Source organism: Passer domesticus, chromosome 5 (assembly GCF_036417665.1).
Source record: "Passer domesticus isolate bPasDom1 chromosome 5, bPasDom1.hap1, whole genome shotgun sequence".
In the NCBI taxonomy this organism is placed as follows: domain Eukaryota; kingdom Metazoa; phylum Chordata; class Aves; order Passeriformes; family Passeridae; genus Passer; species Passer domesticus.
The window spans coordinates 46616141-46642717 of record NC_087478.1 but is presented as its reverse complement, the minus strand read 5'-3'; the positions used below and the strand labels follow the sequence as shown (position 1 = coordinate 46642717).

The window sequence follows — 26577 nt, the reverse complement described above, 5'->3', positions numbered from 1 at the left end:
CTTCAGAATTGTTCAAGTCCCTTTATTGCTGAATTAACAACAAAAAAATTAATTTTGTATCTCTGCCCACTTTTCATCCTAATTTAGTTGTAACCATGCATCTCATCCTGCCTTAATAGAAACTGTCAATGTGAAGGTTTTTGAAGTCTAATTTAAAAAGATCCATTTTCTCTAAAGCACAAGTATTACTGCATGAGCTAATTGTTTTTTCCCATATACATATAAAAATAAATGAATACCCACAGTGATAGCAAAATCGGGTTATGTTTCAACTATGCATATGGTTCTGTAAATTAGCAGTTAATGTTTCTGTTGCCGAAGAAAGAAAAAGAAAAAAAGGAAGCAAAAGGTATTTAGTAGCTCATAGGACTGAGATCTCAGTGCTGGTAGATCAAAGGTTATGTAGTTTGGAAATAAAGAAAGTTCTTTTGGTTTCCCTTCTGCATTAACTTTATTTCAGATAGCATATCTCTTCCCAGAAATAGCATATTGAAGCAAGAGTAAAATTCGGGAGTTGACTGTTTTTCCTTAATCTTTTAGCAAAATTTACTTGCTTGCTTTTTTTGCTGAGCTCATTTTTCCCTTCAAGTTTTAAGTGGCTCTGTATAGCTTTTTGTTGCTGCTTTTCTTCCTTTACTTCTCTCACAGTCAGGGTACTTGTGTGGTTTTTATCTCAGTTCTTTCTGTAATTCCTGTTTAGTCCTTTGGACCTTCAAATGTGCCTTTTTACATTACCACTGATGTCTTAAATTGCAGAGTGTCCTGGCTCTGCCTCCCGGTTAGTCTCACTTCCTGCAGTTTCCTCATATCCCTGTTTGTTTTTTTTTTTTTTAATTGTTAATGTCTTATTAGATTATTGCATTTTCCAAATTCACCCTTTCTACAACCCTGCTCAAATACCTCTGGTTGACTTTCCAAGCATTTCTGCATTTTGCATGCCATGTATTGATTCTTTCACTTTTATTGCTGCAGAAAAGGTTTCATATCAGCTTATAAACACCTGTGTGCTCTGAACAGCCTATCTTGCACTATGGTTGATTTAGGAAAATATGAGGAGTTAGCAATTTCCTGACAATATCTTTGCTCCATTGTGCCAGGTACATGAATGCTTTAGATGCTGGAATCACAGAGTTCTCTGAAAAACTCAAGTTCAAGGATATTTTGAGAACTCCGGAGCTGCTTAGAAAAACTGTGAAAAATCCAAACCGGAAGAGCAATGGTAAGGAGGGGTTGTGGCTGCACTGTTCCTGCAAGTAAGTTGCTTTTCCAAGGAACTCAAACCCACCCCTTAGTTAGGTTATAGAGAAAGCCTTTCACCAGAAATGGGGCAAACAAAGATATACCATTCTACATGGATGTAAAGATAAAATGGCACAAAGTTCCTAGATTCCTCTCTTCATCCTCATAAAATATGGGGGAATATCCTGATTCCAGAGAGCTTTTGGGGCAAATTTTCCTATCTAAGCACAAACTCTTTCTTGTGAGAGATTCAGAAATCCAGGGATCACAATTTCTCTAAGAAGGGCTTTAAATACTACAAGAATATAGATACTGCAAGCTCTCTATCATTCATTCATGTGTTTGCAGCCCTGGTACATTTATGGACCTAATTTTGACTTCAAGGGGCACTTCAGGAAATGATTCATCTAAACTAGAAATATGAATGAATAAATACATCATCTTCTCCTAAGACTAAGCACCTGGCATCAGCAGGCCAAGGGAGTGTGAGAGTAAGCAAGCTAATGAAATCATTACTTGAAGGCCATTTAACCTAGAAATGTTCATATTGAGTAGCTGTTATGGCACCACAACTCCTAATGCTTATTTGAGTGAGATAATGGTAGTGCTCTGGTGCAATCAGAGAGAAAATGGTGCAGGTGTTGAAGCACCTTTTACCACTTCCCCTCAGTTATCCTGGTTTTACTGCAGAGAGGCTGGGGCTCTGTGCTTGACCCCAGTACAGCGCAAATAATGTGCCTTAGCCCAGAGTTGCTCTACTGCCTGCTACTCAAACATGGAGGAGCAGGAAAACATCCTCTTCTTGTCTGTAAATCTCACCAATCTGTCTCCATTTTTGCCCGTTCTGTAGTGATCATAATGTGTGGCTCTCCAGAGGATGTCAGCTCAGACTTAGGGACGGAGAAGGTGGATAATGACATCGTTATCATCCTGATAGATCTCTTCAAGTAAAGTATCACCTTTGCTTTTCTTCTTTTCTCTGCAATTTGCTGATGGATATAGGTCATGGAAATAGTCTGAGTGGAACTGTTTTGTTGAAGAAATGCTCTTTCACAACATGTTTTCTATTGCTATCTTTCCTCATGTCTTCCATTTATATAATGTGTGTAGTGTTTAATTCATGGCACATCCTCTACAAAATCCCATTTGGTTAATATAATATTTTTCTAAGGCAGCAACAGAGCAGGTAGGTTTAATGTCTTCCTGTGGGCTCCTCAGTGCAGGAAACCATGAAAGAAGCACAGAGTCCAAAGTCAGAATAGCCATGAGGTATGGTCCATTTGAGATATGGTACATTTTTCATACACTCTGCCCAACCTATTAATTTCCTATTAATAGGAAATTAATAATAATTTCCTATTATGTAAATAGGATTTGCAGTATATTTTTCTAGACTCCATTTATTCAATTTTAAAATTATTTATGTGATATAACTGTTCTTCCAGTTTATAACTCTTGCACTTCATAACCATCTCTTCAACATCTTTATAACCACAGGAACATAACTTCTCAGAGAAGTTTTTTAGCATGCAACCTAAGTTTTCTATTTTAAAATTTTCTCTCAACATTGCTAATTACAAAACTCTTTATAGAAGACGTCTGACATAAATTGGCTTTACCAATGGTATCCTCAAAAGCCTTGGCTGTATGCGAGGACTGAGAGCTGATCTCTGGCCCTAAATCTAAGTGACACAGCAGAGATTACATCGGTACAACTAAGTGTAGATACCTAAACCAGGTGTTTTTTGGGTACTGTCCCAGTTGCCCTAGCAAGTCACAGTCTGGGAGAAAGTTAATTGCCTGGGACAGTGCTGGATGGATGGATGGATGGATGGATGGATGGATGGATGGATGGATGGATGATTGCAGGGTAAATGTGTGTGCCCATGCCTTCATGTTACTTACTTCACTGTTGATGTAGCCAAAAGATTCCATGAATTTCTAGGGCCAGTGGGACTTCCCAGCTCTTGTGTCTAAAGCTGACCATAACAGGTCTGTTCTGAGAAGTTCTGGGTTAATGATTTCAGAGATTTAACCAAAACTGGATCCTGTTTATGTTTTAACAGGATCTTCTCTATCCTGTATGCTTTCAGGTTCACCATATCTATTTTTCAGAAGTGTCTCTAAGAGCTTTCAGCATTCCACAATTTTATCCAGGCACTAGGAATCCCCATTTGCTTTTCCTGAGGCAAACACACAAATGCACAATGGGAACAGTGTATGTGAGTGCTTTAATGCTGGTGTTGTAGGTATAATTGTTGCATTACAATAGGTGAGGCTATTAGGGGATTCTTTGCTGTGATATGCATCCTTCTGATATATCCAGCTGCCTTCCTTAAACTTTCTGCAGACCCCTTATTTTTCTGAGTATCTCAAATCACATTATTCTTCTTAAAAAAAACCACCCCAAAATACAGACAGATGTATCAGATGAAAACTCAAGGTGTGGGAGGGAGAATAGGCAAAGTCCCATGCTTCTCCAGGAGTGAAGTGCCTCTGAAAAAGCGATAGTTTAAATTTTCTTCAGCTCTGAGCTGTCTGGCAAGCAGGACACAAACACAGTCTTTAAGCCTCCCTCAAGAGAGGTGGGATGCTGGAGGATTATCCAGTCTGGTGGAGTTTAATGAGGTTTCCTTTTCAACTGGCTAGTTCAATCCAAGCCTGGATGAAAAACATTTTTAAATTCTTTAGGGTGAAAAGTGCATTTTGAAAGTCAGAAGGTTCAGGGAAAGACAGGTTCAGGGCTCTGGTGTAAGAATCCAATCAGATGGCCATGATCTCCAAAAAGTCTTAATACAGTACAGACTGTACTGCGTAGTTGGTACTGACTGACAATATAAATAGATGATCAACCATGAATAATGAGAGAAGGCTCACACAATTATTTTCTTTCTATCAATCTAGCCATAGCAATGACAGATGCTGCCAGTTGACACTAATATCTATTCCTAAATTCTTCTTTAATATGTGAATCTGGTTGTGGTCAGTCTGTGAAGCACTTCCAGATGGCCTGTCAGGGTGATGAAACCAAAGATACCTGAAAGCTACAACATCTGCTTGTTTTAGCAGAGTTTTCAAGTTGACACAGTTTCCTCTGATTTTCCTATCTCACTGAATTAAACAAATGAATCAATAATCTGCTCTCTGCACCTCTGATTGTTTCATTCCCTCCTGTTAAATGCTTTTAGCACAACTCCTGCTGTGCTCAGTTCTAGCAGGAAATATCAAAATTACTGGAACAAGCAAAAAGAGTGTAGAAGAGCTCAGAAACAGGCACAGTAACATGAAGAAACTATGATGGCAGTCTTGTAGTTTCCAAAGAGAAACTGAGTTTTAGTAAATATAAACTCCACTTGAAAAAAAAAAAAGTGGAAATAAACAGGATAGAAAACAACCAGTTAGAATAATAACCGTAGTTCACAACAACCTTTGAGTGTCAGATTGGCAGATCTCCTTGATATTACCTTTTAATACATTTAGGCACAAAAGCTAGCATCAGGCAGTGAATGAGTTGTGTGCATGATGAAATTTTATTTTTAGAACTACTGTTTTAACCTGTTAAATAACAGTGCTGTTGGGAACAGGTGACTGATTGTCATGGATACAACACTGACCCTGTTGTTCAGTGTTCGTGAGGTTCTTGTGCTTTGCTTGGCAGTAACATGTACTTCAAGAAGAACATCTCAGCTGATTACATGCACAATGTACTTGTCCTGACTCTGCCACCAGCTAATTACAGCTACAATACTGTAATTAGAGACTACGTAGAGATGGAGGACGACATCCTGGTAAGAACGCTATTTTATATCTGATTATTGCATTTGGTTCGTTCCTGTTCGTGTATGAGGAAATGAAAACTAAATGTGTAGCTGTAATCATCCCCTGTCATGCTTCTAAGCTGATATTTCTTTGTATTATTGCAGGATGGTATTTTGTCCTGATGTAATGATATCAAAATACAGTATCATAAGGCAAATCTTCAGGATGCCATATTCCTGCTTTGTGAAGTTCAACTCAAACTTTTAATTTGTTCTGCAAGTGTCATATTCACAGGGCATGAGGGAGACTTATAGGCACATGCTTTTTCCACTCCACATCTGAGTTACTGACACTCTTACATGTAGCTGCAAGGCATCACTCAAGAAACATCTATACGTGTAATTGAGATGTGAGCATGGAAAGTTCAGAACTAATAATTGTTGACTAATTTATCTGCACAGATATGTCTAAGAGATGTCAACCATTGCAGTTTCTTTCCAGTGGTTTTCCAGATATGCTTTTTTTTTCCATAGGAAATAAGGTGGGTTTTTTTTAATTTCCAGAAAAACAGAACCTATGAAAATGCTGTATTTGTTTAGTGAAACTGATACTCCTGCCATCTGCCCACTAACCAGGTTCTTCATGTAGAGTTTCTCCATCCCAGGATTTGTGACTTTGAGCTCCAGCTCTCCAGCAGACAGCCTGAAGCTTCTGGCTGGATTTACAGGGCTTTTACCCAGCCTGGGCTCAATGCTTTTTTGGGTGCCAGCTCTATGGCAGGCTGCTGGAAATTCTAGCACAGCTCCTTGCTCCTTTCTGTGGCCACTGGGAAGTCCTGACTTTCTGGTACCACACTGATTTATCTGCACAGAAACTTTAATCCAAAGCCAGGGTCTTCGGGACACACTTAGTAAAGCAGAACTGCCAAGAACCTACAGTGTAGGATTTCTTGAATCCTTTGCACCAGGATCAGCATGCCAGACCTTTACATTGGCCTCTTTTAAGTTTTCAGACCCTTCCTTTCTTCATACATCAAAAATATATTTTGTTTGCCTTTCTTTTTTGAAATAAGAGCATTCATGTGACATTTGCCATCTATTCACTGCAGCAGATTGTGGTGTTCTGCGCTGGACTTTCTGCCAAATAGAGCCAATCAAAGTTATTATAACTTTATGGCCGAAACATGAACTCTCAAACAGTCACTGTTTTTTTTTTTTGTTTGTTTGTTTTTGTTCTAGATGGAAGATTACTTTCTTGCTGGCTATTATAATGCAGTGCTGCTGTTTGGACATAGTGTCAAGAAATTTGTCGTCTCACAGACCCCAATGTCACCTTTCAATTTAATCCATGAATTCCGAAATACCACTTTTGAAGGTAAAAAAGTGCCATCCTTTGCAGGGTTCAATAAATTGATGAGGGGAAAATAATTTCATTTTAAACTCTCTTAGGACAAGTCACTTCTACACTAAACAAGTCCAAGCCTTTCAATGAGTTTTATTCCCAGACTTTTTTCTTTTTATATAATTTTTACAAGGATGTTTTTTTCAGTATTTGATGTTCAAAATGACTCTGAAGTAACTTGGCTGAGCTTTAATGAAGCTTTCAACCTTTTCCAGTTTACCACGTAAGCCATGGGTGCCTGCAGTGTGGGTGTAGACCAGCCGACAGTGGGCTGGCTCTTCTTAGTCAACCTTCTTGTTCCTCTCACAGGGTGTCTAGCACTGGTGGGCTTTTGTTTTGTAGGCCATGGGGTTAAAATCACAGAATTCAATCATTAGGAAAAGACAGAGGCAAAACTTACGCAAAGAGGTGAAAACATTATCTCTCTGGGAGTATAGTCCCAGTTGTTGTTTCATATTAGAGATCTGTACCAAAATGACAACTGAAAAGTTTTGTGTATATGCCCTACCTACATTCAGCAAATATGTGTGTAGAAGTTTCTCAGATTTTCCTAAGATAGGAAAGGTTGCAGGCTTATCTTTGCTGCAATCCTGGTATCCAATACCTAGCAAAATATAGTTTACTAATTCCTCCTGGAGACAACATCCCTTTCTGAGTGTCAGTGGACTCATCTCTTCTGTTTAAGTTTGAAAGGTAAGTTGCACAAACGTTTTTACTCATCCAAAATAGAGCACTGTAATGCTCATCATAATTTGTAGGTATAGTTAAAAAGAAAATTCTGAAAGTGATAGGTGTTGAATCACCTTCATTCTTGTGATGGAGTCTAGTACAGTAGGGATTTCATACAATAATTGTTTTGATATTAAGGAGGTGGACCATGAAAAAGTTAGCATCAGTTTTTGAGGTGAAAAGGGAGAAGGTAATTACTGAACTAAAATAATGCATATACTGAACTTAGGAGAAATAAAACAAGTCATCATCAACAGCAGCAAAAGGAAAATCTGAAGCTGATCAAAAGATCCTCTTATAAATAAAGGGGAAAATGAAGGTGAAACTTTCAGGAGTGGTGGATATCGGCTAAACTTCTGCTTATGTTGAGACAACTGACTTCATGGAAGGAAAGTCAAGCTGTCAAGCTGAGGTGAGGGATTTGGGAAGTTCCACCTTAAAATCTTTGTCATGTCCTACACAGGCAATTTCTCAATGTGCACGTTTGCTGATGTACAGAGAGAGGAGGCTAAAGGCAAAAAGAATGTGGTTAAAACATTATTATTAGAGCTTTCAAAAGAATAAAGGGAATGAAAGTATCCTTGTATTTCCTTTACTGCTGATAGATTCAAACTGCAGGTGGAAACAGACTATTTTGCTTCTCACTTCCAAAATGGTCTCTTCACGGGAGGTGACTCTGACATTCTTGGTATGCTGAAGAAATCTGACAAATATATTTTCTTGTAGCCAGAGGGAGACTTTCCTCTTCCATGCTGTCAGTTCAACATTTTTAATTGACTTTTGTAGAGGAAGTGTAGTGTGGTATTGAAAGAAAAGCACCACACTGAGCTGTTATGTATATAGTACATACATGAAGAAGAGAAGTATCCTAAGTATCAGAAATCCTTTCATTTATCCCATCCTTCCTGCCCTATGTTTCTGTTTCTGAAAATGCAAACCCTCTAACTAATTCCTTGTGTCTGCAGGTGTAGTGGGTCCTGTGACTCTAGATGAATTTGGAGACATTGATACCAATCTGACCGTGCTGTACACATCACAGACTGCAAATTATGTACGTATGTGCAGGGTGCAACTGTTCAACCTTATAGATGAAAGGAGAAACAGAATGCCCTGTACTATTGCATAAGAATGATGAAAATAACTGCAGCAGGAGTGGTGGAGTGCCAAGGCATTCTGTGTGTGCCAGAAGGGGGTCATGTGAGGTGTGTTAGAGACTGAGAGGATTGATGTAATCTGGTGATTCAGTCAGTGAAGTGCAGCTGGTATTTTGTGGGATTGATAAATTTATTTTCAGAGAGAGGGGAGGAATGAAAAAGAATATGGCAGCCAAACATATGGCTACACTGAGAAATGCACCACTGTAGCAGGAAAATTAATTTGAGTTTGGGCAATACATTTATTAAGGGTAGTGTGGAGCAAGGGGCAAAAGAGGAAGAGCACAGCTGCTGACTGCATTTCTTCCCTCCTCCCATCCGTAGTTCAAACCTCTCCTGTATTTCAACACTCAAAGCAATGACACATACAAGGCGACTAACAGTCCGGATTTTATTTGGAAGAACCACAAGCTGCCCAGTGATACTCCAGGCACTGGTGAGACACCCATTAAACCTACCAACTACCTCTTTGAAAACAAGTCACACAGTCCTGAGATCCACCTGCTGTGTGATCCAGCATGCTACCTTCACACTGCCCCCAGCCAGTGATGCTAGGAGCTGGGTGCAGAACAGCATCTTTCCTTCTGCCTCATCCCCCCCATGTTCTCTGTCTCAAGTCCAGTTCAAAACCTTTTCTGTTCTGGTGCTGATACTAACTCTCTTGAAAAATCAATACTGTATCAGTGATTATGGGGAATACCATGGGGTATTTCAGAAGAAGTCACCCGCAAATGAATAATCTTCACTAGAATATGGTAGTGGTGTGAACTGCTAGAAAGACTGCTCAGGAAAGGCAGCAGAATTAAGGTTATTATTAAGAATGAAGGTTATGATGAGTTATCTGACTCTGCATTTCTGTATCTGATGGAGCATGGTGGCTTCTGCTTGCTGCTTTATCCTTGTTGTAGGGAACTGGGGAGAGGACACAGCACTGTGCAGATTCAGGGGGCTCTGAGAAGAGCTGACTCTTTGAAGAAAGACCATGGGAAACTAGGTTATGGCTCTATTTACACCCAAACTTCAAATCTAAAATCTCAGAAATCACCACCTTCTTTCCTTTTGAGTTTTTGGTGACTCCTGGATAGAAGGGATGAAGTCCCTTGTTATTCAGCATAGCAGAGTACAGCCTTGGCAGTCTGATCAGACTGAGATTGTTTTCCCCTTTAAGACTGCTGCTACATGGTGATTGGCAATGGAAGGGCACATGCTTCAGGTTATGATGTGCAGAATAAAAATTATTACAGTGGCAGTAATTGCAAGGGTTAGTGCACAGTGGGTTAGTGTTCACCTGAGTCATTCCATCAGTGGGTATCCAGAGATGCTGCTGTTAAAAGTCTCTGCTAAAGTTGTCCTATTAATTTGCTGTATTGCTTGCCTCCATTAGGGAATAGGCAAAGAATAACTGGAGAGATAAACAACGTCTGCTAACTAAGAGTCCATTCACAGTAAGGTGGTAAAATTTAAACATTTTTATTCCTTAGTAAAGTAAATCAGATGCCCTCAAATTAAGCTTTATCTCTCATAAGAGAGGCAGGAATAGTGGTTTTTGTTGGTTTAACATGGGAGTTGCCAGGAGGAGGGATGCAGCAGCTTTGATAAGACTCAAGTTAGTTCTGGGAAGAGCAGAGGGATTGCAGTGGAGCTTTCATTTTTCATCTCTGGTCAAATCTCTGGTCTCCCTTGGTATGACCATGAGTGCTGTCTGTGCAGAGACAGCAGCACTGCACACATCAGCCACAAGGTCTCCCTGTACCAGCTCCATGAGCTTTGTACTTTCTTGCTCCTGTCTTCTTTATGTTGCTCCAGTCCCATTCTCATCCATCCCTTGGGCCCCATAACATGCTGTATTGTCAGTGGATCTGAAATATCCTTCAAATATTCCCTTCAGTATGTTTTTGTTTGAAGCTGCTGCACAAGGGGGAAAGAGAATTGCAGAAAGCCATTATCTACAAATGTCAGTAGCTTAACTGAAGCCTGACACTGTGGCCAAGTCATACTAAACTAAAGTGAAACTGCTACCCAAAGGCACTTGATTATTTTGTTTTCACATTAAAAAAAAATAAACTTTCCTTCATTGTGATTCTAAATAAATATACCCCCCCAAAAAAGGAGAATGGTCAAAGTTTAAGTGATCACTGTGTCTTGCTAAAGCCAGTCAAAACTCTCCATCCTGGAATATCCTTTTTCCTCCAGGTAGGTGAACAGCACAGACAACCAGAGAGCCCTGCTTCTTCCGAAGCCGTAACTGAGTACAGCTGACCCAGTTCTGCTGCCTACCTTCCTCCTAGTATTCCGTGAAAAAACGGGGGCTCATCCATATTTTCCCCTTATTGAGAAAGTTTTAACCCTCATTCTAAAAGTGGATAAAATCATTCTTCAATAGACGAGCGTTTCTGGTTCCAGATATCTCCCTCTGCCTGTTATTAAACTAAAAGCCAGAAGGTGGCAGCAGAACCTCAGGAAAGGGAAATTATGGTCCACAGCACTTCCATGGAAAACTGTAATCTGTTTATTGAAGCTGCACGCCACAATTCACAAACCTGAAGCTTCAGACAATTTTCATGCAAAACGTCTTTGCCCATTCTCATTTATCTCTCATTCTATAGTGGTGACTTAACTTGTGGAGGAGAACAGTCGTACTGATGGTTTTCATCAGAGAGCATCACACTAATACTAAATTACCCTGAGGCCCTTAGACATACTGAAAGAGGCCCTGATGAACACACTGAAAGAAGGCAGGGAGATGTGATACCCAGAACAAGAAAAATCAAAGCAGAAATCTGGCTCCAAAATCCTGAGGAGTTCATAAACTGAATCCTATGCCACATCCAGGCACAAAAATTGGTATGTTGAAAAATCCCTCCTCAATTGCTGCTGGGTTCTGAAGGCAGCTAGTATGTGTAAATTTGGGGTTTATTTATTTACAAATTTTGAACATTTTTTCTGTGTGCCTTCTTTTCTGTTTCTGGGCACAGACAGAAGTATATTAGCCTCAATAAGGCTGAATAATTCAGCTCTTTTACTGTCCTTAATATCAACATGTCAATCCGCAAAACTGGATTCTCCTCTGCCTTTTTTGCCTGGGATACTTACTCAGTAAAGGAGGTTCACTCTAGACATGTGACCACCAGCTGAAGCTCTGTGATAATGGCCTGTTATTCTTCAAAGGAAGTTGGTGGCTGACAACTTTCCTTCCCAGTATCCCTGAGCTCCAAGAACAGACATGAGAGAAGCTTCAGTTTGCTTTTCCACCGTAAGATAATCAACATTGAAACTTTAGTCAGGTCCCAACCTTTCTGTCTGCCTGTTCAGGATTAGAACCTGGTGTGCTTTTGGGCCTAAGTCTTCAGAACATGAACAACATGATTTTCAAAATGTTTGGCTCCTGGCAGCTTCCAAGGACACTTTACTGTCTTTGTGCTGCCACCAGATTAATTTCCCTCTGTAGCATATTAATTTCCTTCTGAAGAGTACAGTCCACACAGTAGCACCATTGCCTGGGTATCCCCACAGATTGCCCATGCCTCAGGTGGGGATGTAAGACTGCACTGCTCTGGGTCATGCTTCATCCCACATTGAAAGAGGCAAGTGTCATCCCAAGGGCAGCGCTGGACTTTACCAAAACCTCTCAATTTGGGTGTGACTAAAAAGTATCCTTGGTCAGATATGGTGATTTGCACGTGTGAGGGTAATTTCTTAAATATAATATTGTTTTTCAGCATCTTCATGAAGTTATTTATCTTTCATTTTTTTCTTTTCTGCAGGCCCACACATCTTGACTATTGCTGTCTTTACACTCACGGGAATTGTGATTCTAGTTCTGATCATCTCTTTGCTGATTCTAAGGTACCAACCCCTTTGGCTTTCCGTTTCTTTGTCCTTGAACAGTTTTCCCACTAGGACAATGCCTTTGATCTCTCCTTGAAGAGCCATTCATTAACTTACCTTACAGACCTGTGTGGTTGTCCCTAGTGTGAGCTCTGGTATATGCCAAGTAGTGTTTGTATGCATGGTGTTGTTATGACAGGTTAATAATCAAGGGAGGAGATCCAGCAAGGCTCAGTGTTCTTGCATCTGCTAAAAAGCTCTGATTCCTATACATACACAGAAATATAAGCCTCACACCAGTCTTCAGAATTTTTCCACTTTACTACCCATCTTTGGCTTTCTTGGGATACTCTTATATTTCTTTAAGGTATTGGTGACATAAAAGTTCAATCTAGAAGATGGTATTTCTCTTGAGACACTGTAGGAGTCAAAACACCATGAGGTTTTTATGTTTTCATTGCATGGATCCATTTCTTCAACTCAGTCCAACACTCTGCATAAATTTTTTTCTAACTGCTTGGAATTTCATGCAGCGTTTCAAGTGCAGCTTTATCATTATGGAAAAAGCAGTAATAGAAATCATTGATGCTTCCTTTTGATAGAAGAAATCTCACCACAGTTCCAGTTCCAAAGTGTAGGATTTTCTTTAATCTTTAAAAATTATCTTACCTCTGCCTCCATTTTCAGTCTATATCTTTGTTATATATCAGAGAACTTCAGAAAAAGCAAGAAAATCAGATCTTAAGAAAAAATTATTAGAAACAGATGCTATTCAGGCTCTCTTATTTTGAGTAAACTAATCTGTCTTGCTAACTAAAACAAGGGAGAAATCAAAGATAAAGATACACAACTCTTACACATCCAATTGAACTCAAGATATATAGGAGCTAATCATTGTCACATCTAAGCACTAACTTATAAACAGACAGTAAATTTTGCAGTGCCTATGAAAATTAATAAAAAAAGTACGAACTTGTAAAATATTTTATACTTCATATTTGCAGATGCATAAAATCTAAAAATTCTGTTTAGATTATTAGATTATTATTGTATACATATCATTGTGATATTCCCAAGCATCAAATACAAGAGATTTCTGAGATTTTTTTATAATAAAATGTGCACTCTTAGTCTCAAAATAATAGCAAACTTCTCAAATATAATTGCTAACTAAAGATTGTCCCCTAACAAGCAAAAAAGAAGAGAAATTCCTACGAAAGTCAACAAAATGCCTAATTATTTGTTCTTTATTTCCTACGTTTCTAAGATACTTGAACTATTCCTCAGCTACCTGTGAAGTTCTGACTGCAAAGTAAAAAGTCCAAGTCCTGAAAAACATGTAACTAAATATTAGACCTAGTAGATTTTAATTCAGTTTGATATGTTCTTAATCACCAGCTGATGCCAGTTTGAACTGTAGTGCATCCTAATGACACGCAGACACACCTTACAAGGTAGAACAGAGAAAAACAGTTCTTACTGCAATTGTTGGTCTTCATTTTCTGAAGCAAATATATGCTAAAAAATGTAGTGAACAAGGGAATATTTGTATTATTAGTCAGCAGGATGGGTTCTGCCATTTGGAGCATTTGCCAGCAGTTATCAATGTGTTAGGGTTCTGAAACTGTCCAGTCAATCCTGTGGAGTTTTTTAGTAGAGGAGGGACTTACACAAGTAAGGAGATAATTTGATGAGCACTAACTGTCTTGTACCTTTTCTTTAAGACAGGGCTTGCTCTGAATTTTTGCAGGGGAAACAGCAGTTTCTTTCTCCCATTTCCAAGGACTCTTCCCTCATTTTTACAAAATGTGCAGACTACAAGAGACACCCACAAAAAGGCACCTCATCACTCAGCACCTCCTCTCCTGGCATTGTATTCACAGCAGTTCTTACTATCCTCTGATGTGGATGGCAGGACTTCCTTTGGCTTGAATTCGTTTGTGGGACCTCTCTTGCAAGTGCATTTAATAACATGGAGGAGAAAACTATATAAAATCCAGATGGTCCTTTATGCTTTAAATTCTTCTGACCACCCCCAAGACTCTGGCAATTGCCTAGCAGTTGTTCTGCTAAATCTGTTCTATTCTGCTACAGAATGAATGAGCATTTAGGCTTTCCCAAAGCTAAGAGAATTAAAGAGTGTCCTCAAACTGGAAACTGGATGAGAGCCACAGGGCTTCTACTCAAGTCTCATCAACCTGTCACACCATCCTTGTGTCATCCTGACACTGAATGCTTCCCTGTCCTAATCTCCTGTTGTGGGTTTCGGTTCACTGGGAGGATATCCCAAAGGACTTCTCTTGTTCTTCAGGAAGTACCGGAGAGATAATGAGCGCCGGTGGAAGAAATGGTCCCATATACCACCTGAGGAAATCTTGCCTCTAGAGACCAGTGAGACAAGTTATGTTAGTTTGAAGGTAAGAGAAGCGCAGTGTCCAAAGCTGAATCTTGGATTCTGTCTTCTAAAGACAATCAATGCTGGGGCTTTGTCATGTTCTGACTACAGCACCTATGGCTCTGGTAGGACTAGGACCTGTTAACTTTTCTTTTTTTTTTTTTAAACCCACACTTGCTGTACTGAAGAAATAGAGATTATTCCCCATCAATTGCTCCCTAATAGAATACACCTGTTTCCATCAGCAGACCTCATTTTATAATGGGGGAATGGGCTGGATATTAACTTGCAGTCTCTTCTACAAATGATTTCCCAGTGCATTGTTATGCCTCTGTAATGCCAAAGAGCATGAAAACAGCAGGTGGAGGGCCTGGGAGTGGCATGGATGTCCCACAATTTCTGAGGCACGTAGTGACCCTCCCTAGAGAGAGAGTCTTATGCTTCTGTGTACGGCACACACAGACATTACTAATCCCTCTGGACCTGTCAAGTGAGGAGTACGTGATAATTGCAAGTTAATTATTCTTCTTTGTTCTCAGATTGATGAAGATAAGAGACGTGACACCACCCAGAGACTTCGTCAGGGCAAGTATGACAAGAAGGTAACCTGACTGCAGTGTCCATGCTCCCTTTCTCACCTTTGAGAGGTCACTTTTTTGGGTGGAGGTCATTCCACCTCCCCGACCTTGCAGAATGGTTAGTTCTTATGGAAGGACTAAGCCGTTTGTTTCCTGTCAGCTGCTATGTATTTTGTTTACTGACAGAAGGCTAAATATTAGACTTCATTAACCCCTAGCCCAGGAGTACAGAAGCATAAACACAGGGACCAGAAAGCTGATACATTTTGGTACTGAAGAGGTGAATAGGTTAATGGAGGACACACCATTTACATAGCAATTCTTATGCATTCAGTAGAGCTACCTGCCTGATTGAGGTATATTCTTGTTGAGTTAAAATCTGCACAACTGATAGATCTAAATCCTCTGAAGAAAATATAGCTCCAGTACCTATTAGCTGATTAACTGAAACTCCAACAGTGAAGCTGTAGGCAGGTGTTTCTGAAGTATTTCTTTGTATGGACATTTCTTGGAAAAGAAAGACGAATTGCTGTTGTACTAAACCTATGTTTTTTTCCCCCACTGGTATTTTTCCTTCAGGTGGTTATCTTAAAGGATCTCAAAAATAGTGATGGTAATTTCTCAGAGAAGCAGAAAATAGAACTGAACAAGGTAACTGTTGCACATAGGAACTGGACACAGCAGGGTGGGATGGAGTCTATGAGTGAAGTCATTGCTTTCCACTGTCAACTCCAACAGCCATATGCTTGTGCATGTTTGTGAGGTGGACAGGTAATGAGTTCCTTAAAGGATATTGCTTGATGAACTTTATCTTTGTTATGTGATCTCATCACCACTTCAGAGTCTGAATTGTGTGCCAGTCAAGCCTAGGATGAATGAAGTAATTAATGTGCTGTCATGAATTAAACACTTAACCAATTTTTATAGCTGATGCTAAAAGGCACTGCACTCTTTTGGCTCATATCATACTAATTCATCAGTAGTGGAATGTTGTAGTTAAATCTTATTATTGAATGCCAAATGCAGCTCTTTAAATATAAGTTACTCTCTGCTGACTTCTGCATACAGACTCTTTCAACATGGGAGATTAATTTGGCTGCAGTACTGCATCTTTTTTTGAATGGTTTTCCTATTACACAACATGACTATATTGTGAATTCAATAAACTCTAAAAATACCTCAAAGTAAACTACAGTTGTCTATTTAAATGGTCAAACTCCATAATACCATGCAGCATCATTAAATTTTTATTACTTGCTCATTTACTGAATGATTCACAGCATTCTGTCACTCATAATGGCTATTCTGGTCAGCTGAGAGGTTTGATACAGAGGAAATAATAGATATTACAGTGGGCTCTGAATTAACTTGCAGTATCCAACAGCAGCCACTCTTGTCTCCCTAATCCAGAAAATTCTGGAATGATAAATGTCTTCAAGTACTTCACTCAGTGCCTTAGTACACTCTGGTTTAAGGGAAACTCATACATCCTATCAGGGCCTGAGATAAAAGGCCGTGTCACACAAATATCCATGTCCTATGTTTCTGTACTAAAATTGATTGCTTTTAAAAACAGATTAAATGTCTCTGCTCCAGCTCCTACAGATTGATTATTACAACCTGACCAAGTTCTATGGCACTGTGAAGATAGACACCATGATCTTTGGGGTGATTGAATACTGCGAAAGAGGTTCTCTGCGGGTAAAGAATTTTAAGGGTCTCCTTCTACCCCCAAATTATCAAATTTCAAAGTAAGAAAAGAAGTCCCCATCTCTGTGTCTTTGACCCTCATGCAGCAGCCATGGTCTGAGCAAGAGGTGGCAGGTTTCTGATTCTAAGTTTCCTCTTTCTTGCTTGGCCCTCTCCATCCCTCCCCAGGTTCTGCTGTGTACTTTGATGGTTCTCAGCAGCAAGAGGACGAGGTGAGGGGAAGCCAAGGAAAAGTACAGGCCCAGGCCAAAGTAACAGCCAGTATTTGTATTGTGTCCCCTATTGGAAGCACATAGGATATAGCTTGTTCTTCATTTTCCAATCTGTAGCTGTTATCTCTGTTGATGTGCTTGTGTACCACAGAGTGTGCAAGGACAGAAAAAAGAATATATTCCATACTAGTAAGGGAGGAAAATGGCAAGTTCTGCATTATAAGGGAAAAACAACCCTTAATTTTTGTTTATAAAAATAAAGGGTAAATTTATGCTGGCAAAAGTATGAAAAGACTTATGGTTTATTACTACCAATATTATTTCAGTAATAATACTATTACCAATATACTACTACTACTAATATATATATATACACCAATATATATTACCAGTATTATGATCATGAACTGAGAATCATCAGCTCTTCTGAGGGTATATATTGTCTCTGCTTCTGTGATCATACAAAGACTGTCATCTTTAGCAGTGGTCTCTGGAAAAAATCACAGCAAAGCGGCAAAATAATTGTTCTCTAAGTTATTTTCTGGTAAACTGGCATACTCATGGAAATTTACCTTTATCAATGGATGTAATCATGGCTGAAAGAACTGTAAGTGACTGGCAGGCAAAGATAAAGCAACAGTTTACTTTGAACTTGTAAGGCTAGGAGTAAATTGCTAGGAAAATGGACTGTGAGCACAAAACATGGAAAATCCTCTCCCTTCCTCTTGCACAACTTGATCATTTGTTTCTCAGCTATTTTGTGTTATTAAAAGCTTGTTTTGAAAACCAAATTCACAACCTATTTTTAATTGCACAAACCTTTCTCTTCTGTAGTCCCCACTTTTCTAGCCCTGTGTAAACTTAATATATATTAATATTCCCTATTTTTTGAGTCAACTTCTGTTCTAGTGCATGTACTCTCTAAAAACAAAGTTGCTGGTTGAAAAGATGCAGTTTGTATACCCATATCTCATCTTCTGCTTTTTCCCTGAAAAACTTCTCTTCTTGTGACAGGATGTTTTAAATGACAAAATATCCTACCCTGATGGCACGTTCATGGACTGGGAATTTAAAATCTCCGTCATGTATGATATTGCCAAGGTAAGTGGACTGCTGACAGTGCAATGTCAATCAGCCTGTCCTGTCTTGCAGAACTGATCCTCTGAGGAGCATATCTTTCAAGGTCTTCTTCTTTCCTAGAGCTGTATGTCCTTCCAGTCTGGTCTCCTCTGGGGACAGGTATCCGAGGCAGGAGAAGCCAGTGACTTTCAGACTGAAGGAGGAAATAGGGGCAGAACTGGCTTGGGTCTATTTATAAATAAACAAATGAAGTATACCCCAAAGAAATGTGGCCCAGAGATCAGAGGGTTACAATCTGCTGACCAGTGGCTCTGATAAGTAGGGCTTATGCGGTCACAAGCTCTGCAAAACACACTGCTTTGTGGCCTCAGGTAAAGCATACAGAACAAAACTCAATTTTTTCAAATCATAGAATTATTCTAATACATATCCAGAGATGGCATCAACTTTTTCTAAACAAACTGTTTATGTACCATCCTGATTTTCTCACTAGAGTGAGACACACTAGTTTCCAACTACAGCTATCCATTTCAAGCAGTTTGAGAGGGAAAAAAATTAATTGTGTACAGAAACCAAGGCTGGTTTCCAGTAGCTTTCAACAGATCTTTGTTTTTTGGGTCCTTGTGGTAGGAAAAATCAATATGCACAGTAATGGAAATTCTGTTCTACATTAGGGACTTGTAACTGTTTAGCTAGTATGTAAGGACCCTTTGTAATTCACTGGTGTAATATTCATTATACCTCTACAGATAATGTAGAGGATCCCCTTTGTCTTTTTGCTAGTGCCTAGCTGCTCTCCTCTTCCTACTGCTGGTTTGCAGTTGGACAGTCCTCCTGTTTCCCTACATGCACCAGTTCAGATTTGGTCTCCACAATGAATGCCTCCATGTGTCTGTTCTAAAGAGATATTGAAAATCTTGTGCTTTATTAAAGCCCCCTTAATCCAAATTGTCACAGTTTGTTGGCCTCGTTAATGACTTTCAAGTTCAGTTGTTGTTCAGTTAAAGTTTCATTTTAAATAGCAATAGAGGAGTTTCCCTTCCTCCTCAAAACCCAGGGTATTTTTTAACCCTTTGCACCTTCAGATCACCGTCAGAATGTTTCTTTAGAAAATAATGAGTAGTACTGTCTCTGTTTATCAGGAAAGAGAAATCCCAGTCCCTCTGAAGGGAGTGACCAAATGCCCAATGACTGCATTTGTACTGAGTCTGCACAGCCAGTCAATTGTTGCACCATTGGTAAAGGGGACATGGCACCTGAGGATGGATTGGCACATAGCATCTGTTATGTTGAATGGCTCCTGAGCATTATTAGCTGTGTTAGTAGAGATGGTTCACAAACTCTTAATGAAAACTTGTATGTACCTAGGAATATCAGGAAAATTACTGTTTGGATAATCTGCCAACCTCTCTTATTCCTTGACTTGATACTATGGTGAAGCTTCTGGGACCTACACATGTCCATGAAATTCCAGTATTGCTTTTTCCAAACCATATCTTCTAAACCTCCAACCACCCTGTCTATATTTACTTGAATGGCTTCTCTTTCTAAAGAAGTAATTTCATGGCCTCTCAGCTCCAGTTCCTCTCATCTCAGTATGTATCATTTTCAAGTCCAGCTGCAGCTCTCCAGGCTATTAAAATACTTTTGACCTGGTGTAGCAGTTCCTTGCCTTCCTTTTGAGATGCTTCTCCCTCTCCACACCACCACTTTCATACACTCTGCTTTTACTATGGCTCAAACAGTCCTCGCACTAAGCTTGCACGAGAAGCTGCTGCGTCTCTTTCTGAACAAAGGTTGGGTCTCCTGTATTCCCTGGAGCAAACAGCCAAGTGATGACTATTCTTGGAGCAGTCTCTAATTCAATAGAGAAGGTGGGGTGGCCAAGGAGGAAGCCCTAAATCTACTCTGTTTACTTCCCCCGCCCATCTTTTCTTTCATTTTTGCTGTCGTAGCTGCCTCTTGGATTGATGGGACCACCTTGTAACTACCTGGATTTGGCCATGTGACCAAAGAGCTCTGATGAAAGGTCTGCTGAGAGGGAATTGCAGTAATCAAGCCTTGTAGTTATTAGTGCATACACTGTCGTTGCAATACTATTTATTAAATAAGTGGCTGCTGCAGGATATTATGCAAGAGGTTGTAATATTCTTGCATTGTGCCAGGAAAAGGTTTGTCAGTCAGAACTAAAGCTTCAGAGCTCCAGAGCAAAGATTACAAGAATGCTCAAATATTTGGAACTATTGTACTGAAAGTCATTATGAATTTTGAAAATCACATTGTGGGTTTTTAATAGGTTCTGTGTTTTCAGGTAGGTGCATAGGATAGTGAGGAGGAAAGAGGAAAATTTTATCAGGTACATTTACAAGATCTTTCCCTGCAGAAGTTGTTAACAAGAAAGCCTTGGGGGAAGGAAATCTAAATTACCTTTGCCTGTCATTTGATGCTGATACTAATTGGGAATTCTGCAGCAGCAATGAGAATATTTTGTGGCTAATGAAAGTAGGAGCTGGAGGAAGGCGTTGCTGGAGGAAATAGGGCCTAAAGCAGGCAAAACATCCTGGGTAGTATCATCAAGGCTGCATGCTAAAAGCTGCTTAATCAAGAAATGTGTTCCTTGGATATAGTGTGCGCACATTCTCTGTAAATTTGGCATGGTTTAGATAGGTCCAGGATAACCAGTCCAACAACATTCTCCAGAGATTGCATCTTTTGCAGGCTGCTTGTGTCTCAGACATGCATCTGTTCTGCCCAAACTCAGCTCATATCTCAGTGATCTCTTGTAGCATTTGCTGATCCATTCCAAATTACGAGTAACCCAGTATTTGAAAAGAAAACCCAGCATGTCGTACAGTGTATCATGACCACATGAGCTGTGTAACACTGATGAGATTCTACCTACCACTTATGGAAAAGGATGGGCTATACATGTAGGAGCCTAAGTGGAAGATCATTCAGAGAAGAAACTGAACAGATATTACATGCCTGTTCTAGCTTCCACAAGATAGAGATTGCACTTCATATACTGAGCACGAAGAAAAGAGGACTATAGGAAGAACAACCACCAGTAGGTTATAAGTAGGTGTGAGTTTAAGTAGTTCAGAAGAGTGAGATGAAACAGAATAAATAATAGCAAGAGGGTACAAATTAGCATACTTACTCCCTTCTTCAGTTGACACCCACTTAATAATGTTCTTTTCCTGCTGTGCCTCAGTGCTAGCCCCTTCTCATGTATTGCACCGTATTTGAGTGTCTTAGACTGGATCAGATAATTTCAGAGGCAATGAGTAAAAGGGGCAAGCTACACACCTCTGTATGGCTTTGTGTGTTGTGAGTCAGGAGTCTGAATCTCAGGAGATAAAGATGAAACTGCATTGGCCAGACCTCACGCTCACTTCAAGTTTAGCTCATCAACAGCTGGTATGTATTGCCTTGTACAGAGAAAACCATAAACAGTCAGGTCAGCAGAGACCTTTATGTCTGTCTAGTCTGATCCTCTGTCTGATCTAAGCCCTAGTGCATCATCTGACACTCTCTGCACTGACTGCTCTGGAGCCCTCTGCTTTGCAGTTAGAGGATCTGCTGCAATGTTTCAAAAAACATTTCTGTTGTATGGTGATCTTCAAAGACAATACAGACATAAGGAGCAATTCCTCTCACACTTCTTGTGTCTGTTGGATGAACATGTAGTTGGAAGCACTTTTTGTGTGACATTCCAATAAATCTATATGAAATGTATTAAAAAAAACATCTATTGCACTTGAAATTAAAACTTTTGTGGGAGAAAATTAATTTCCTTAATTACTTGTGTTCTAATATTGACAAAACCAAGATACTATGTCAGATTGTTGTTAACTTAGCGTAAGACTGGCCTGCCATGACATGACCCACTTCCTCATTTCTTAATATTGACTGTTCCTAGGACCTTAGAAAGTCTCCTTTGTAAAATAATAATATGAAAGTGAATTGTGATTCCATTGCAGATGAAGTCCATCTAATTACCTGCACAGATATTTTGCTAATATTCACATTCTTGTTGAGTCTGGTAACATCCGAATCTCTCACATGTAGTTGTGCTTTCTTTATCTTATTCTCAACCACAGGGGATGTCTTACCTGCACTCAAGCAAAACTGAAGTCCATGGTCGACTCAAATCCACAAACTGTGTAGTAGACAATCGCATGGTTGTGAAGATCACTGATTTTGGCTGTAATTTAATTCTGCCTCCAAGGAAAGGTAAAAAAAATGCCCAACTGGACTCTCCTCCACAGTTTCCAACCCAGTGGAATTGTCTTATCTTCACAGACCAGTAGGGTCCAATTACATCTTGTACACAATGAAACTTTGATTCATATTACAGCAACCATTATATCCTTTTAACTTAAATAGCACAATGGAAAAATTACTAGCAGGCAGTGTGAGAACAAAGGAAAGACAAATATTCAGCTTTTAGTTTAGAAAACAGAGATTTCATCTGTGATTGAGATGTAAGAAACATTTTTAGTATCCAATTCCTTGAAGCAATCAGCTCTTTTCAGTAGTGGTACTGAAACTGTGTGAAGAAAAAAAAGAGTTAATTTACCATAAATCTTGTAATTGACTAGATACATATGTTACCACAGTGCTCTGTGATATGATTTAAACAGTAACAGACATGACTCTGATAATCCTGAAAAAATCTGTATTGATATGCAATAATAACTCTGTTTCTTATTCCTTAGTTAGGTATCTTGTAATATATGCTCAAATTAAAATAATATTAATAGCTTTTCTCTACATTTCCTATTCATCTCACATTCATATAATATTTCTGTAAAATAGAACACTGCTTTCTACTCATCTTTTCCTTCTTACTTGATCTGGAGTGAAAAGATGAACCCTTCTGAAATTATGTCATATGAATCTGTAGAGCAGAGCTTGGGGTATAATAAGCACAGCACTGTGCTGTAACTGCAGCATATGACCTGAAAAGAAACTGGTTGCAACTGGTTTGGAGAAAATTTTTACATTAAGACACAAACATACTCAAGAGTAGCAATAAGAACATAAAAAAGGACTAAGAAAAGTTCACTGAACATAAATGTTCTATTAATTCTTCATTTTAAAATTTAAAAATATGATGATGATGATGATGATGATGATGATGATGATGATTATTACTACTACTACTACTACATTGTCATGTGTTTATCTTCTTTTATTGCTTGTAAGCAGACTCAAAATTCCTGGCTACTCAGTCTATGTCCTTGATGAAAACTCAGGGTTTCACAAGAGATCCACAGATTCATTGTGGCTGGATATTACAGCCTAATACCAAAATACTGTCTTCAGGGTCACTGTGTTCAGGTCTCTGTTGTGGTATGTCACCAGCATGTCACAGCTGTTGTACCACGGCAGCATTTTGGTTTTGAAGTACAACAGTGCTCATTGCACTAGAAAGACAGATTAATAATTTCTGTAGAAGGCAAGTAGTTATGAGCAGGTAATATTATGTCAGACTCAAAAGCATTTGAAAATTATTTCAATAGCTTCATGATATCAAGGTCATTGGGAAATATTGCACTCTTCTTATCAGACACTGTGTATAAAAACTCCTTGCATCTCCTAGCTCGATAATTTATGGCTCAGGGTTTTTTTATTATAGCACTGGCACTCCTTGGTCTTATCCAGATACATAGGCTGTTTCTAAGAAGCCTTTGAAATGTAGCTAAGAAAAGCAAGTTCATTGCCAATAAACAACTTTTCTGAAGGTGTAAGAGTCTGCATCTACAGTGGAAAGTAGCAGGGTCAGCAAATCCCAGATAATTGAAAACTATGTCAGAGGTTTATCTAACCTGCATTGATGTCAGCTTCTCAAGAAAAATGCTAAAGTAGGAAGTACACAATACCAGTGGGCTCAGGATTGGATATGAAAAGAGTAAAAGGAAATATCATTATAGCCAGTGGATGGTCTGAGAAGGATCACCCTTTTTTTGCAATTGCTTTTTTCCTTTCCCCTTTACATCATCCCACATTGCCATCTGTATCTTCAGACCTGTGGACAGCTCCTGAGCATCTCCGGCATGCTGATGTATCTCAGAAGGGTGATGTATACAGCTATGGGATCATTGCCCAAGAAATCATCCTGCGCAGAGAGACCTTCTACACCAGACACTGCTGGGACAACAGAGGTAATTCCACAGATTTCTCCTCTATTGCAGCCTTCTGGGATGGTTGTAGCTGTAACTGGCCTATTCACCGTGTTTTGTGAAAGGCACTGTCTCTGATAACTGCTTGAACAGCTGCTTCTTTCTCTGTGGTGAATGAAGAGCCTGTTTGAAGGATCTCACTGTGGGGACAAGTGTCCCTACTTCTTCTGTAAAAAAAGTTTGCATTGAGATTTCTTGTCCTTTTTCTTCCCTTCTCACCTGGAGCACAGCATTACATTGACATTATACAATGCTGTCCAGACTTACTGTAACATTTAAAGGCCTCAAAGATTTTTCCGTTTTGACTTGTAAACAACATGTAATATGCCATTTATTTTAGGCAGCATAAATCAGCATTGTCAACACAGAAAAACAAAAACTCAGCTGTATGACACAAGAACAGTTGGCATTTAAAAACTGGCAATTCAGACTTCATTCAAGCTGGTTATAATTAACTTTAGCAATTTAACTTCTGTCAGAAAAATCATCTCCTCCTGTAGTGCATCTATTAAACCCTGTATTGTGCATTTTGTGGCATTGTTTTTGAGTAGCTGTTGTGGTTTTAAGCCCAGCTGGGAATTAAGCACCATGCAGCCACTTGCTCAACCCCCCTCCTTCTCTATTGTCCTTCCCCCTGGTGGAATGAGGAGGAGAATCAAAGTAAAACTTATAGGTTGAGATGAGAACAGTTACATAATTGAAAATAAAGTAAAATATAATATTAATGATAAATTATAGTACTAATGGTAACAAAAAGGGAAAAATAAGTAATGAAAATGAAATTGCTCAGTACCTGCTGACTGATACCAGACTCACCTTCCTGAACACAGATAATCCTCCCTTCCAGGTAACTTCCCCCAGTTTATATGCCAGGCATGATGTTCTTTGGTGTGAAATATCCCTTTGGTTAGTCTGGGTCACCTGTCCCAACTATGCTGTCTCCTAGTTTCTTTAGTGTACCCCCTCACTGGCAGGGGACCTGAAACAAGTTTAAATAAAAAGTCCTTGATTTAGGATAAATACAGCTTAGCAAAATACCAAAACATCAGTGTTTATGACTTATTCTTATTTATTACCATTCTTATTCCAAAATCAAGACACAACATGCTAACGGTTTCTGAGAAGAAATTAACTAGCCTAGCTAAAACCGGGACAATATCCATCCCTATCCAGCCCAGTCAGTCCCAATTCCCAGAATCTAAGCATTATTATATACTAAAACTGACAGAGAAACATGTGTGGGTTTGGGATTTTCCTGGTGACTAACAACAGTTACTAACAACAGATTTAGACATAGCCTTTACCTCTGAGTCATTCTGTTGGATCCGCCTCACATTTGTTAAAACATCTACAGCAGCAGCAGGACAACCTAATAGCCCTTTTACTGAGTCACATTTGAGAATAATTTCTGGGGCATGTTCATCATCCTACATTATCACAAATCTGTGTTCATATTTGGGGAAACACAGTTTTTGACATCACCAACTCTATAATATAAATGTAGATCTAATGGAGATTACAAATGGCTGTTCTTCTTAAACTAAAATCTTCAGGATTCCATGCTTAATAAAAGGTAGAGAAAATAAAGCCTTTCTATTCCTATTTATTGGGAAGAGGCAGGCACAATCCTTATGAATGCAAGAATTTTACAAATATTGCCAACATGGAGAAAGTGCAATGCCCTACCTTGCTCATTTTGACTTGTACAGCAAATCCATAGCAAACTACATTCTTTTAATGGCTTGTTGAGCATTTGCAGTCTTTCTGTGTTGTGTTAATGCTATTGTTAGCCTCAGAAGAAGTGTTTCTTTGCTTTTCTGAGATGTGGTGGCATCCTCACTGCTCTGTCTTTGACTCTGGCTGTCATAGCCAGAACCTGGTTCCTTGTTTTATCTCTGACCTGTATCTTAACACTGTATTCTGTCTTTTTGGAAACACTGTCCCTTTCAAACAGCAAGAGGGCAATCCATGGAATTGAAAGATTTTGTAGCACTTAAGATAGGTACCTAACAGCACCTAAGTGATGTTGCTGGAGGTGGTTACATATTAGCACAGGAGGTAAGACAACAATAAATTTACTAGGCATGAAATCTGTTTGCTAAGTGTGGGTACACTGTAACTTAAAAAATAACCTGCTTTGTAAATTTCAGATTAAATCTTACATTTTCCATTCACCAAGGAGATTGTTTTCTCCACAAAACCTTTTTTCCATAAAAGCATTATTAGATGTCTATTGCTGGTCTAATGGCTTCTTTTATGCAAGTTGAGTAAAATGTGTTCATCAGTTCACCAAATTTCATGTAA

General features: G+C 39.2%; 1 protein-coding gene and 1 long non-coding RNA gene across 5 annotated transcripts in view; one reads left to right on the top strand and one right to left on the bottom strand.

Moving 5' to 3' along the window:
• Positions 1-26577, top strand: part of GUCY2C (guanylate cyclase 2C) — a 51705-nt gene that overhangs the window by 13511 nt on the left and 11617 nt on the right. For all 4 annotated transcript variants that reach the window (XM_064420000.1, XM_064419999.1, XM_064419998.1 and 1 more), the window contains 14 exons: positions 1098-1219; positions 2090-2186; positions 4898-5027; positions 6237-6372; positions 8094-8179; positions 8607-8718; positions 12047-12128; positions 14422-14527; positions 15045-15107; positions 15663-15734; positions 16680-16784; positions 18020-18106; positions 22189-22321; positions 24118-24255. In XM_064420000.1, coding sequence (XP_064276070.1) covers positions 1098-1219; positions 2090-2186; positions 4898-5027; positions 6237-6372; positions 8094-8179; positions 8607-8718; positions 12047-12128; positions 14422-14527; positions 15045-15107; positions 15663-15734; positions 16680-16784; positions 18020-18106; positions 22189-22321; positions 24118-24255 — 1469 coding nt within the window. The remainder of the gene's footprint in view (positions 1-1097; positions 1220-2089; positions 2187-4897; positions 5028-6236; positions 6373-8093; positions 8180-8606; positions 8719-12046; positions 12129-14421; positions 14528-15044; positions 15108-15662; positions 15735-16679; positions 16785-18019; positions 18107-22188; positions 22322-24117; positions 24256-26577) is intronic.
• LOC135300510 (uncharacterized) overlaps positions 9446-26577 on the bottom strand; it is a 31019-nt gene continuing 13887 nt past the window's right edge. The window contains exons 4-7 of the long non-coding RNA XR_010362347.1: positions 25090-25252; positions 17395-17495; positions 11376-12657; positions 9446-10190 (exon numbers count right to left, since the gene is read on the bottom strand). This is a non-coding gene — a long non-coding RNA (uncharacterized LOC135300510). The remainder of the gene's footprint in view (positions 10191-11375; positions 12658-17394; positions 17496-25089; positions 25253-26577) is intronic.